Genomic DNA, 15,146 nt, shown 5'->3' with positions numbered 1-15,146 from the left:
CCCTATTCCACCCCCCCACCCCCGCCAGATCGAGACCCCGCCCCTGTCAGGCCTCTGGTTTCCGGCACTCGGGTTATTTTAAGGCGCGCGTGGTCTGGGTGCCTGACTCCTCGCCAAGCTCCCTACTGCTTCTGGTCCCCCACTTCTCCTTCAAGCCCCTCCAGCATGGGTACCTGGCCCGGCTCGCTGCTCGCAGCCCTCCTGCTGCTCTTCTACACTGTCGGCACTGCGCACTGTGACACACCTGCCAACTGCACGTACCCTGACCTGCTGGGCACATGGTTCTTCCAGGTTGGCCCCGGAGGTTCCCGGCACGATATCAACTGCACGGTGATGGGTAAGCGGCAGGCGTCCCAGGTCTCGATTCCTGTGCCAGCCCGGAACTCCTTTCTTTCTGTCTCTGAGCCCCTTTCTCCGCAGCTCCCCTGCATGAGGCCAGGACATCTTGGCTGGACTAGCGGCCCCTTGGGATGTCCTCTCCTACTCAGGGCTGCCAAGTCCATATTGAGATATGGAAAAATTCTAACTTCAAGTTTTCTTGGTTATTCCCGGGGCCTCAACACTTTTTTCAAAAACTTGCCCCCACCCCTTAATTTTTGTTTTCTGTTTTTTAGTTTGTTTGGTTAGGAAGAGAGTTTAGACTGTGCAATCTTATGATCTCCCCATCCGATCTGCAGGTCTTTTTTTTTTTCTTTTTTTTTCCCTATTAATTGTGCTGGTGAAAATGAGTTCAAAGACTTGAGGATATAGCAAGAAGAAAAGTTTTCTCCTTTTGTTAGGTGTAGGAAACAGTCCTTACGCGTAGCGATTTTGATTTAGACATAATTGCAGGGAGGTATATAAAAGTTTTTTTCTGTTATTCTTTTAATAACTTTTTAGCCAGTAATTATATTTGGAAATGCCCAGAGCCAAGTAGAATGCCTGGCTCATGGAAGGCTTTCAGTAAATACCACGTATGAACACACTGAGAGATTCCATATACCCTCAGGTACCGTGACTATTCCAAGGACAAAGAATTTAGCGATGGGAGAAGTGAAAACACACAATCTTGGTCAAAAGAGGCACTTCTGTTCTGCCCAAACCCTTACCACCGTTCTGTGGCTTTCACAGAATGAGTGAAGCTCTCAGCTACAATGTCCTTGTCAGCAAAACAAAGATTGCCAGGTCATTTGTTACTTAAACAGACCAATTCAGCTGTCCAACTCCAGACAACTGTGTGGCATTGCGTAACCATCTTCTCTTTTGAAAGTTAAACTTAGATGTCTGAAGCAGAAGGGAGATCAGGATTTACACTTTCTGTCACATGCAATCTCTTATTTCAGAGCATTAATCTGCAACATGGAAAAATGGTCTAAAGTGTGAAAATCTCCAGATGTACACAGCAGAACACTTTTCAGGCAGCCTCTGCCTATAAACTGTACTTTTTACCTTAATATAATATTTAAAGACACCCACGGATCTGAACCTCCATCTTCTGAAGGTTAAAAGCTTAATTTCTATCAGCACAAATTAGTTTTATAGGACAGAAACCTGAATACTTCAGAAGGATTCAGATTTTGAAGTTCTGAACTGTAGAGCCATTATAGAGAAAGGTAGACTGTTTCTTCTTTGAAGAGATCGTGTCCTCTGTCCTTTTGATCTGATAGCAGATCTTTTTTATATTTTTATATTTCCGCTTTTTGACTACTATTTTGTCTTCTCCCCATTTCTACTTGTCATTTTCAACATTCCCCATTTTTCCTTTTCTTAAGTGGATAATCTGGGAAGGCAGGGCCTGTACTTTTTGGACTCTTTCCACCTGCTGGTGTATCTCTAACTTTTGAGCCCTCAGAAAGAGGATTTGCCTGAAACCCTCTGGGACTATACAGAGGGGGACAATGAGATGGACACAGATATCTTCACTAAATCAAGTAACATAAAAGGAAAGCAGCTTAAAAATAATGGAAATTGAAGAGGAAATTTTCTTTCTATTAAAGTTGAAATAATTTTCCATTGTGCATTTTCTTTTCTTTAGGACCACCTGAAAAAAAAGTAGTGGTGCACCTTAAGAAGTTGGATACAGCATATGATGACTTTGGCAATTCTGGCCATTTCACCATCATTTACAATCAAGGCTTTGAGGTTGTGTTGAATGACTACAAGTGGTTTGCCTTTTTTAAGGTTAGTTTCTTTGGAAAATGCACTCGTTTTCAATGATTTAATAATAAGATTAATAAGATTAAAAAGACAATCAGCATCGACACCACTTTTCCTAAGAGAAATAGATGGTATAATTTCGTCAATTTATTTAAAATGATTCAGTAGATTAAAACAAATTGATTTATATTTGGATACATACATTCCATCTGTGTTTAAATTTACATTGTGGTAAGTATGTCCAAATTCTTAATTTATTTTTTTATTATAACTTTATTTCTAAATGTTACCTAAATCGCTTGGCTTTGATTCCGTAGGAAAGGTGGGCATTATAAATATTTTTTGGACTTATTATATTTTTATGCTATCCTTCTTATCATTGCTTCTTGGTTCTGAGAAGTTGACCTAAGTGACTCATTGAAGTAATATGATATACTAACTGTATTAATGTGAATAACTGACTAAAGTAAGACAAAGAGATAGAGAGCATAGGAGTTACTCTTTGGACTAATTAAATAGGTAGTCCAGCTAGACCAGTGTGTTTTCTTCCCTCACTAGGGAAGAACTGTTGTCCGTTCTTACATGCTAACACATTGCTTTCAACTGCAGGCACACTCCAGGGTAAAATTGTTTAGCACAGATTGAAGTCTACCCTACATATCTTTCTGAAGTTGGAATTTTTCCTGTTGGCAGAGTATTAAATGGTTTAAATAAATTAAGTCTGTAAGCCTGAAACTAGCTGCTTCTTACTACAAATCAAGAGTAAATAAAGACAGACTTTTCCGTGAGATAGAGTTTACAGCCTTTGGAACATCTGGTAAGAATTGGCCAATTCTAGGGATTCATGGGAAAGTGGGAGAATGACTCAGTTAAAGATGATGAAAGACAAAGCACCAACAAAGCACTACCTTCTAAATTATAATTTCTCTCACGAGTTGTGATTCAATTACTAGGATATGATATTACATGTAAGCCAATGCGATTTCTTGGAATAATAGCTGCCTAAATTTTTTAATTATGAGGACTCCTCTTTAGTATGGAAGAAAAGAAAACGGAGACAGAGAAGAAAAAGTTGTCTCCCCTCACCTGGATTGACTTGTCTGCTACTCATCTGGCAGAAACTGTCTATACATGCTGGCTGTTGAGGGCTAGGAGTCCATTTTATTAGTTGAAACCCATGTTTGACCAGTCATTATATATTTTTAATATCACCCCTGGATACTCTGTATTTTTTAAAATTATAACAGTATCTATATGAATTTTTAAAATAGTAGTGCATATGTGGTAAATGTAATTCAATCTCATTTTAATTCTTGGTTTGCATATTGATGAGCCTAGGGCTTTACAGCTTTACAGACCTCTTAAAGGTAATCTGTCACAGCTCTTCAATATTTTTTGCCTTCAGGTTGAGAATTCTGTGGAATTAATGTACAAGCAAAGAGATGTTCAAGATAGATATTACATATATCCTCCCCGCTTCTTACTCTGCTTCCCCTTCACCTTCTTCCCTTTTCTCTCCCCTCTGCTTTCTTGCTTGATACATCAATAGGCACTTAGTCCATATTCATTTAAAAAAAAATGAAAATGAATGGATGCAGTGGAATTCAGCTGAGAAATAGGAAGTTGAATAAATTGCATAAGTGCAAGATGAGGAGTAGTATATGTATAGATGAGCAAATAGTTTACCCATTTGGCTTAGAAAACTTCATTCTTTCTCTAAAATTGAAGATACCGGTGAGGAAACTTCTAAAGTCAGCATTTAAATTACTCTAGTCATAATCAGAAATTGACAAGGGCAATTTTCCTCCAATAATATTTTTCAGTCAGTTTGCTCTGAGCTTATATAGGAGTCTGGAGCTGGTAGGGACAGAGAGAACGGATGGTAACTGAAGGAGGTGTCAAAACACTTCTTTGAATTTCTTTTTAAATTACAACATAAGCAAATTTGGTATTTTTCCATCTCCTCAGCACATTAGTAGCAGGTCAATAGAAAACCACTTTTTAATGCCAGGTAAGTGTTCTCAACCATAAGTAGGAAGAGTCACTATAGTTGATGTTGTAGGGCAGATCCTACCTAATCATTTGCTTCTTGATGGTATTCTCTCATTAGGAATAAAAATGGGAACAGTGTTCTAATGCTGATTTCAGTATATATTTTTTAAGTGCACATTTGACAGAACCATTATTTGGGTCATTTTTTCTTTTCCTGATGAAAAATCTACCCCTCTGACTGGTCAGTGGTTAGACCTTGCTGCAAAGTTCATAATTTCGATAAGCAGAGTAGAATACACATAAGAAACTTTGTTTTAAGATTTCTCTTAACATAATCAACTAGTTCCAGATAAACATATTTTGTAGAGTGATACAATCCTTATCCTTTTAGCAAATCTAACTGAAAGATACAGGGAACAGTTTTTCAAAGTTTAAGAAAAGTAATAGAGTTGACTTTAGAAAATAGGAAAATTAAAAGTGTTTGGTGATGCTCGTTAACACTGAAATCTTGCTGGATTTTACCACAGCATCAGAGTATTTCCTGCAGTGGTATTGTGGAAACCATGCTGGGTGTGTAATTCAAGAAAAATACAAACCTATTTAACGAGTAAAGCACATGAGACATTCCTACAGACTTAGAAAGTATCTTAAGTGAAAATAATTTATTTTTTTAAATGAAGAATTATCAGTACCTAATCAATATTTGTTATTCAAGTTTAAGTGTCTTATATAAATTAACAGCATAGTCCATTGAGCCTACCACCATTATGGAAATATCTGGCAAATTTTTGCTATGTCAACTTGCTACAGTAGTCTCTACACTGTTATTCTACAGATCAATTGGATTTTCAGATCTCTCCGTTGATTAATACAGACCTTACCATTTGTTTTTCTTTTGAGCTCTTCAGATATGCTTTCATCAGATTGTTTCTTATTGCTGTTTCTGCTAGAGTTTGCTGAGCAGGTGATACACGCAGGTATTCTGTTAGGCTCCTGCTCCACCTTCTGTTCCCCCAGATCATCCTGCAGCTAGACAGAGTAGACAGCTTCCACATTCTTTACCCTGCATTCCAACTTTGGAGTAATTGTGATACCACTCCTATTGCTAGAAACTTCCTTCATTAAGTTCTTATTCAGGCCTCACTTGGAAATAGTAGGCAAATATTCTTAAAAGATACTTTTTTCTTCTCGACTTCCTGCAGACATTCAGTTATCTGAACACTTTTGGGTTTACAAATTCAAATGCATTTAGGACTTACCCAGGCAGGTCCCTAAACTTTTGAAACAATTTTAAGTAAAACAATGAGTAATTAGACCCATGTCACAACAGAAACTTTATTAGAGGCTTTCATTTTCAATTTTCCTTTAAAACAATATGCTGCCGAAAATAAAATGCAATACTGTCTGCAGGCCGCTTTCGAAGACTATCATATTTTAATAGCACGGACTATTTGGTTATAGTTGGCACATTCCAATAAGTTTGTAACTTGAAAAGTACCTGCATATTAAAAACAGCCAACTTCTTGGAAATAACACAATGTAACAAGACAAAACAATATAAAGGACATTTAATTATGGCTGACTTTATGCACAGGGTGGATAAGTGGTAATTTTTTCTTCTTTATGCTTTTATATATTTGTTCATTTATGATGAGTATGTATAAAGCTCCTCTGTACGCCACCCTCTCTACCAAATTGCCCAGAGGAAGGAAGTCATATGAAACAAACTAACTTCCAAAGAATACCTCAGGTTGAATAGACTTTCTAACCTTTTACTGTTTCTCATTTCACTTTCTCCAAGGCTGTAAAAGGAAGCAGTAGAGAAGGAACTTAGATTTTTTTGAAAATTAAGCTATTCAAGAGCTGAAGATGTATAGAAGGGATATAGACTCATTGTGGCTGAAAAATTTATTTGGTGATAGTCAAGCAAACTTCACTGATTTCTAATTGAGTTTTTGTTTGAGGTCCACCAGTCTTAAAAGAACTGTAAGCTAAAAAATACTACGGTAGTGTTTCTAAAGCAGGTTGTTATTCAAAACAGGAAAATTCGGGAGTCTTGGAATGTTTGGGAAATGGTTGGGAAATCCATACCAGAGGATTTATTTGCCCATTTTTGTGCCAGTGACTTATAAGTTTCAAGCTTGTCAGAGCCAGAAATGCTAATCATGTGTTTCTACAGTAAAGGATTTGGGAATCTTGTACCATTTTTCTGCTGTGCCTTCTGGGTTCATTTTTAAGATGTAAGAATTCAGCTTTTAGAATACTTCTTATTGGGATAGATTTGCTTGTTTTAATGTAGATGAAATATACCAAGGTTAGGATTTTTCTTTAAACACCTAGGGGTTTACTTCTAAGAGTGTTTCAATTGAGGGACAGAATAATAAGTTTAGCACTTAATGCATGCTTAACTATGTGTTTTGTTTTCTTTCATGATGATGTTTAATCTCAGCATAATGACTTAGTTTACCATTGTAAACTTTTCATAGGATGTCACTGATTTTATCAGTCAGTTGTTCATGCAACTGGGAACTGTGAGAATATATGCTTTGCCACATCAGAGGAACAACCTGGGTGAGCTCCATTGAAATATTTTTAACTTTCTTATTAGAAGCAAGCTTCCCTCCTCCTGGTGGCTTATGTAAATTAATGTTTATTTATTCATCAGTGAGATGGAGAAGAAGACTGGAGAGATTATGGTTTTCTTGTAGATTTTTTGCTTGAGCCTGCTTATTTGCTATCTCTTACATACCTACACTATTTGGTGTGAGTGCTTTTTCACTTTAGCATGTTATTCTGTTTGCAAACATCAAATTAGCTCTCCCAAGTATGATGCTCACAACACAAGTAGACATCAACCCAGAAAGGTATAAAGACCCAGTTAAGAAAAGGTTGCCTCAAGTTCAGTTCACACCCTTGAAGTAGCTATGCTGCCCGCCCCCAAAAAACAGGCTCATTAGGAAACCACATGAGGCCATGGCATTTTAAGTGTGTTTTCTAGCAGAGAAGGTGCCTCTTCCAGAGAAATTGACATACTTGTCACTCACCCCTATGAGATATTACCCATCTTTTTTTAAAAATGGCTTCTTCTCAGCACATAAAATATTGACTAGAAGAAGAGGATATTTTTCCCTTTGCATTTCCTCATTCTTTCAGAATAGATGTTTAAATCATTACTCTCACTGGATCCATAAATTTAGATATCCAGAATTTTGATAGAAATAAAGGGTTCTTAGAGAATAACGTTGATAGGGACTTAACCTTCCTTGCATTTTAACACAGCATCTTCCACCTTTCCTTTGCTCCTTTACTTAATTGTTACGTACTAGAAGTGAGATATGAAAAACGGAACTGGCTATGTAGCCTTATCCTGTATCGGCATTTGCCAAACTGTTTAATGGACCGATAGTGGTTCACACCTTTGCCAGGTAGGATTGTTCATCAGGTGTACCATTTCATCTTGTTAAGCTTTAGAGATCGTTTCAGGCAGCTACTAGTAACAGGTCAAAGTAAAAATTAGAACTGAAACTAATAAGCTGTTTCTTCCGAATTATTTTCCGATAGTTGAGTAAGTGTAGATTGTGTTAAATCATTTCCTTTATTTCAGAACTTCTCAGCGCCTTTATTATATGGCGATAGCTTAGGAGGAAGGTATAAGAGAAAACTTTCCCAAAATAAATCTACCATTTTTACCTTACAAAAAATAAGGTATTCTCAAAATGCAGTTTATGCAATTCTGGCTTAAAACTCTCTTCCTCCTAATTATGGAAACCAGTAGAAAAGAAAATCCCTAGCATTTGCCCTTAGATCAGATAAATAGCCTCATACCTAGAAACAGGATCCAAGCAGCACCAAGCTTACATTTAGAATGTGTAAGGTATACATCTTAATGGATCTAGTTGCTAGGTTAGCCTGTTTCTTAAGTACATTTCAAAATTATGTTAGGTTTATACAATGGCAGTTAATTTCAAATGTATCTGCATGTGCTTCTTGAGCCTGTTGGCTGCATGCGCAATATATGTTGCTTAAGCATTCAGCTTTTGAGAATTGTGGCTTTTTGTGAATGTCTTAAATAGCATTAAAAAAAAAATATATCGGCATCTCAAATACTAGTACTGATTTTTTTTTTAATTTAAAAGAATCTAATATGATTAAACATTTTTAAGAGACAGTATGATCCTTGTTACTTTATAACTTTAGTTTTTATTGTCTTGTAGTTATTAAATAGAGCATCTGTTGAAGGGCTCTTTTAAAACTACAGCCCAAAACAGGCTTTGGGGCTAAGAGGCAGAGCAGCATGCAGCACTGGACCTACCTACCTCTAACAGCTAGCAGAGGCCTGTAGCAGTGACAGTCCTTTCTGGAGTCTTTATGTGCATGCAAAATGCAGAGGAATTCTGGTGACCTACCTCCAAGGCAGCTGCCCTCCTGAGCTTTTCTGTGGAAAGCAGCCCCCACCATTTTGGAATGTGAACAACCAGAGACTACGAGGAGAAATTAAAAATCTGGAAGTTTTAGACGCTTCACCATTCAGCCTTTGAATGCAAGGAACAATATGCAACACAAGTTTTTCTTTTTTTTTTCTCTTTTAAATACCCTTCTATTAAAGTGATTTTTCCAAACTGGCTAGGATTGGTATTTTGTGTTTAGTTTTGCTTACAGTGCAAATTTTATTCTAGTAAAAGTATCTTCCTGAATGCCTTCTCTTTCTCTCATTACCTTGAGGCACCCCAGCACTTATTCTAAGGAGAAAATAAGGCTTCAGGATACCTTGAGATGCACAGATATGTTGGGAAGATGGTCCTATGGAGGACATGTTTAGGGTAAAGAGGTTTTCTATGATAAGCCAAACTCTGCTGAAGGCTATCTTTTTGCAGATCATAAGCCTGCAGTACCACTGGCCAGAAATGTGATATGTTTAATACATTATTTATTTTGTTTTTGAGTAGGTGCCAGTCTTGTGTTAAAAACTTGAGGTACTTTATCTTACCAAAACTCTATAAAGTAAATATTACCAGCTTCATTTTATAGAAAAGGATAATTAGTCTCGTATAGTGCTTATGCTCACACAGCTTAACTGTGAAATGGTAAGGGCCAGTCTTTCAAGCCTAAGGACTTCCTTGGGGCTAAAGAGTGAAAGAAAAGCCAATTCATGAAGCAGTTCAGGTACTTGGAGTCACATTCGGGTGGATTTTCTGCTGAATCCTAGTCTACAAGCATCACAAATGTTAGTTTAATAGAATAGAAAATGCACTGCATTGGCTCCTGTTGAAATTTTAGAAGAATTTGCTTGAAGCTTAGGTTCCCTTACCAATGAGGCTACTCATTTTCTTTTCTAAGCCAGGGTCCTGTCATTCAAAACAAAAAATTATCTTCTTCCCTCTGTAATCCTCAAAATTTGGAAGGGAAACTTTGTAAACTTCAAATTAAGTATAATTTAAGTACCTTTGCCAAGTTAATTCCTCTTAATAGCACTATTGTTCACACTGATTGCTGATATAATTTAGCTCTTTCCTGCTAAACAATGACTAGTTTCCTCCTCAGTTGTTTAGAGCTGATTAATATCAGCCTTGGTAAACTGAAAATGTGGGGCTACACCTGATTCATATTGTCTGGAAGGACTTCCCTTCTGCATCTCTGCTTGAATGGAGAAATCTTTTTTTCTAGATAGCAGGTTGTCATCTTTACTTTGTTGGTTCAGATAACCTTTTATACCATTTGAGGGATACTGGCCTGGGAAGGTTATATATTATAAAGATGAAGGAACAATACAGCTGACTACTATCTGGATAGTTTCTTCCCTCCTACCTCGGGACCTGATAACTTCATCACTCGGGTTCTCAATGCCACCTCTGTGAAACACTCTCCAAATCCTTTAGTTGGAGAAGTGCCATAATTTTTGTTCCCATTATGCTTTTCAGGTACCTCTGCTCTGGTAGTACCAACTTTGCTGTAATGGAATGATTTGATAGCATGTCTTTGTCTTCTTCCAAAATGAAAAATCTATGTCCCTGTGTAGTTTCAGAACCTAAAGCACACAGAACTTTATAGGTGCTTGGAAAATTAACCAGACTTCTCTTGTCTTTTCAAAGACTTTTCACAAGTAATACCAGCTTATAAATAATTTATTCTATAGGGTTCTAGAAACCCAAATCAGGAATGGTGCTATGTTTATATTTCTGCTTCTCTGCTCTGAAAAATATCAGGTTACCTGCCTCCAGAGTTCTAAGAGGATTGTATATTTTCATACTGATTTTTCAGGATATAAATACAGACAAAGCAACCAATAAGTATGAAAATGTATTATAAAATTTAAAATTACTTCTACTAAAGTGATTTTTATTTTTTGTTTCTCTGTATAACTTTGCATCTAAATGTTTTGATTATGGAAGAAGAGAAGACTTGGTGGGTACAGAATTGCAGATATGTGTGTTGGAAGACATCATAGTATAATACTGAATACTGCTTAGCATTCTCTGTTGTAATTGCCAGTTTGTCTTCTCCTCTGGTCTTCAAACCCCATGAGGGTAAGGATCAACTCTGTAGTACTAACTACTTTATTCCCTATGTGTAGCATAATATGTGGTAAATAATAAGGCTTCAATAAATATTTGTAAAAGACAATTGAATAATATATTATTGTGTTGTCCTGTTGTTTTATTGACACGTTTCTAAAAGTACTGTTACCTTTGAGAGCCTACAGTAGATTCCCAGGCCATATTTGTAGAATGACATCTTAGAAAACAGATGAACCTTATAAATTTTATTCTGTTTATTTATGTTTTAGGTTTTATATGAGACTATAGAAGCCAAGATAGAGCTCAAAGTTAAAAAGAACAAATTTTCAGAATTATTAAAAACTAAATTAGCTGACAGGGGAAATAGAGGGAGCCACTCATGACTGCAGTGGCTCCCCGAAGCTTGGAGAGTCAACTAGCCTGTAGTGCTGTTGGTTATGCCTCATCCCTATGAAGTACGGCGAGAAGCACCAGCTAAAGGATAGATTAGGTGAACTCTTAAGAATTCTTCCAACCATACAGTTTCAAGAGTATATGAGTGAGGGATGTAAAGTCCAATATAGGGAATATAGTCAATAATATTGTAATAACTATATATGATGTCAGATGGATACTAAACTTTTTGAGGTGATCACTTCAAAAGTTATATAAGTGTCTAATCACTAACTTGTGCACCTGAAGCTAATATATATTGTATGTCAACTATAATTAAAAAATTAAATTAAAAAAAAATTATGAACGAGTAAGTAATGAATGAGCCAAGGGACTTTGGCTACTTTGCTCATTGGTAAATTGCCGTTTTCTTAACCAGATCAGGAATATATTTTGGTTCTAACAATGTTTTTTTCAACACTGGAAATAAATTTATGATTCTCCATTTTTACATGTAAATCTAGCTACCAATTCCTTCGGTAAAGTGCTAGAAGTTATTTGGTTGCAACCACTGTGACAGTTTCCTGGCAGTTTTGCAATTTATTAAAATTCAACTTTTCAATTAAATGGTTAAGTCTAGTTAGTAGGCAGAAAAGTAGAGCAAATCTTGAAACTGACATAGGGATGTTTGTTTCTTCCTGAAGAAAGATGACGTACTCCTAGGTAGGTTTGGCAGAATTTAGTAAAATTTAGTAAATTAAAAAAGTAATTTAGTAAAATGTGCCTTGTTTTCTTGTATTGCCATATAATAGCTTTATTCATACTCTAGACCTGACAGCAAATGAAAATGGTTAATTAGCACTTAAATGTATATATACAGTGAACCAAGGACAAAATATTGAATAAACATTCTTTGTTCTTCAGTATTTCTGGAATGTAATATCTCTACAGATGTGGTTTATCATTAAATCATTCTATCGTGAGAGAGATTCTTTTCTGAAATGGTGAAATGATCTTTTTGGAATAGACCTAGATGTCCAAATGTTTTATTATGTATTCCATAGTATGTATAGGTACATTTAAAAATTATATACATGCACTCCTAATATGTTTTCTATCATGATAATATCCTTTGAAAACAATATACAAGTGTGCTTCATTATAATTGCCAAAAGCAGTGCGAGAGTCTCTGTTATGGATAATCTTCATTAATGCAAATTTTCAAAATTTGGAAATAGAATTTTCTAATTAAAATCCTTTAAAATAAAGAATGTCAGTAGTTTTGACCCATTTTGTTAAAAGTATGGAAGTCACAGGTTTAGTAGAGTTTAGAAGAACTGCTGTTTGGTGTTGGTGACAGTGGCAACGCTAACAGACAAATTTGAACTGAAACATTTGTTTTGTTGATAAATAAGATTAAAAACGAATACTATAGTGATGGAACCATTTCAAAGCATCTCTTTCCAAAACCATCTCACCTTTTAACGTGACTGACAGAACTCATAGAATGAATGGGGTAAATGTAAGCTTTGTCATTTTCTTATGTTTGCTTCTATTTACATCGACAGTATCGACAAATCCTGGTTTCTTTGCAGGTATTATTTTAAGCTACTTGTTTATTTTGTGAGAGTTAGCTTAAATCAGTAAGTACACAAGTAAATTTAAGCAGGCACATATAAAAGGGAATATGCTGTGTCCTAACCATCTCATAGGTAGCACAATGTGCATGACAGGCGAACATTTAATATTAGAACTGAGTAGGGCTATCAGTGTTGCTTTGCATATTAAATAATAATGGAAGTTGGATTTCAGTTTTCTTCCTATATTAGAAATAAAAATTGAAATTATAATGTTTTCTATTTCAATGAATCATCTTTTCAGCTCATTTTGGATCTCATTTAAAATCACTGTTTGACAGGATAGGATCCGAATCAACTGCTCAGTTGGCAGTTTGGGCTAGAGTATGAGTTATTTGATGTCTTGGCTAAAGTCTTAAACAGTTTCATATCCCCCATGGTAGCAAATGATAGTGTTTATATTGTTACTTGTTTAGTATTTTATAAATTTTTTAACTGTTTAAACTTCACTGTCATCTTTATCCTTTATAGGAATCCAGCGAAGTAGGCATCATTCCCATTATCTGATGAAGAAATTGAGATACCCTAATTGTGACTTGTTCAAAGTTATGTGAATAAGTAGCAAAACAAGAATATAAAGGGTAAAGTCCTTTTTAGTAGACTTCATTTGTCTCACAGCCAGTGTCTTTCATAAATTAAATATCTAAATATTTGCTAGGTATATTATTTATCAGGAAAACAGTTGAACAAGGTGTAAATGATTTTTCTCCCCTCTATGCAGTTAAGACAGAGATCGGGGTAAATAACTAAAGTTCTAAAAATATCCCAACCTGTTCTTTTTCAGTTGGTTAATATTACTAGGTAGATCTAATTGGATAGTTGATAAAATGAGTAGGAAATTAAAGAAGGGGTGGGGATTGTGAGTGCTTTGTAATTCAAAGAATAGTAATTTCAAAAAAGCAATAGGATGGTTATTGAATTCTAGTAGTTTTATAAACTTAAGTGCTTGGGCTTGGAGTTTCTTCAGATTTTATGAATTTATCTATTTGCTGCAATAGAAATTGGCATAAATGAATAGAAATTTAAATTATCCCATCTGTGCAAGGCAGTATTCAGAGACTAATGTTTATATAAAAGAAATAAAGCCCTTACGGAAAAAAAAAAAAAAAAAATTGGCTCCATTTCAGCCTGGATAGTGTAGCCAAGACTTCAACTTCTTAATTGGTAATAATGTCAAAAATCACATAAGGAGTATTTTGTAATAGCAGGAAAAATGACAGATACCCCGAGAACATTCAGAGAAGAAGATAATGGGGGCACAGTGTGTGGTCTTCTCAAGTTAAGATACTGAGCACTTTGCTTCTGAAGTGGTAAAATGCCTCTTTTCTCCAAAACTGAAGCTATCTTGCACAGTGGTGTTACAGTCCTGTCCTACCTTTTATAAGGTAATTTCAAGTTCTGACTACGACCAAATTTCTTTAGATTGGGTAAAGTACAGAATAATGTAAAATAAAAATTTTTAATGGAAAATAATTCTATCAATTTAATGTTTCAGAAATGGTACACTTGTAGTACATTTGAGTTAAAACAACGAAACAGTTGTAGTTTTTTAAGGATTATTTAGGATTACTTAGATATATAAATACTCCTAGTATAAAAATAAAATGTGTCCAAATTAAGAATTATTTACCTGGCTTTATGAATATTAAATAGGAAATCCACAGATGAAAGGACTGTGAAGTTAGGAAGCTTGAAGAGATATTTTGGAACTTCTAGATCAACCTGAATTTACTGATAGGGAAACTGGGTTCAGAGAGGAAGATTGATATTTCTGAAGTAATGCTATGCGTCAGAGTTCGATTTCTGATATCATGGCAGCGCCACACTTCTATTTTAAACTTTGTATATCTTCTGAATTTCTGTGTTATTGTTGAAATAGGACTTGCTATTTGTTATTATTTTCTATTATTCATTTATTTATTCACTCATTCAATAACTGCTTCCTAGTGCCGGATAGTTTTCTAGTTGCTGAATAAACAGAAATCCTGTTCTCACAGTGCTTATTTTTGTGTGTGTAGAAAGAACAACATCATAGGTTGCTGTGAAAATTAAATGGGTTAGTATATATAAAACACAGCCTATGTGGTGGAGTCTATATCATGATCCTGATTTTACAGATGAGGAAACCGAAAGTACAGAGAGGATACGGAACTTGCTAACTTGTTCAGAATCACACAGCCAGGAAGTGGCAAAGCTGGATTGCTATAAGCAGTAAAGCCTGAAGACATGTCCTCTGCTCTGCATCATAAACTCTTGGCAAAATGGTGGCTCTTAACGGCCTTGGACAACTATTTGGCCCTCACTTTTGAGAGTCAGTTAATCTTGTCCAACATTTTAAAGGACAGAATGGATAAAACAATGAACCCATATTTGAATGCTTTCTTCCACATTTAACTTTGCAAAGCCACTTTTTTTTTTTTAATGAGAAGAATAATGCCTATTATCCCATTGTGAGACTCAAATGATAGAGATGGAGACCCTTTGCAAAATGGGT

General features: G+C 35.6%; 1 protein-coding gene across 3 annotated transcripts in view; it reads left to right on the top strand.

The window, feature by feature from the left end:
• The first annotated feature begins 46 nt into the window (after positions 1 to 46).
• CTSC (cathepsin C) overlaps positions 47 to 15,146 on the top strand; it is a 35,975-nt gene continuing 20,875 nt past the window's right edge. The window contains exons 1-4 of one of the 3 annotated variants that reach the window (XM_025042641.1): positions 47 to 337; positions 2,015 to 2,160; positions 6,615 to 6,699; positions 10,518 to 10,759. In XM_025042641.1, coding sequence (XP_024898409.1) covers positions 166 to 337; positions 2,015 to 2,160; positions 6,615 to 6,699; positions 10,518 to 10,573 — 459 coding nt within the window. In that variant the 5' untranslated portion in view covers positions 47 to 165 and the 3' untranslated portion in view covers positions 10,574 to 10,759. Of the gene's footprint in view, positions 338 to 2,014; positions 2,161 to 6,614; positions 6,700 to 8,342; positions 10,760 to 15,146 lie in introns of those variants that run through there. The other 2 variants (XM_006926701.3, XM_006926700.3) reach the window with 2 other exon arrangements.

The sequence above is a fragment of the Pteropus alecto genome, unplaced genomic scaffold, assembly GCF_000325575.1.
Source record: "Pteropus alecto unplaced genomic scaffold, ASM32557v1 scaffold7, whole genome shotgun sequence".
NCBI classification, from domain to species: domain Eukaryota; kingdom Metazoa; phylum Chordata; class Mammalia; order Chiroptera; family Pteropodidae; genus Pteropus; species Pteropus alecto.
Note: the sequence above shows the minus strand (reverse complement) of the source record. Positions and strands in the feature narration are given on the sequence as shown.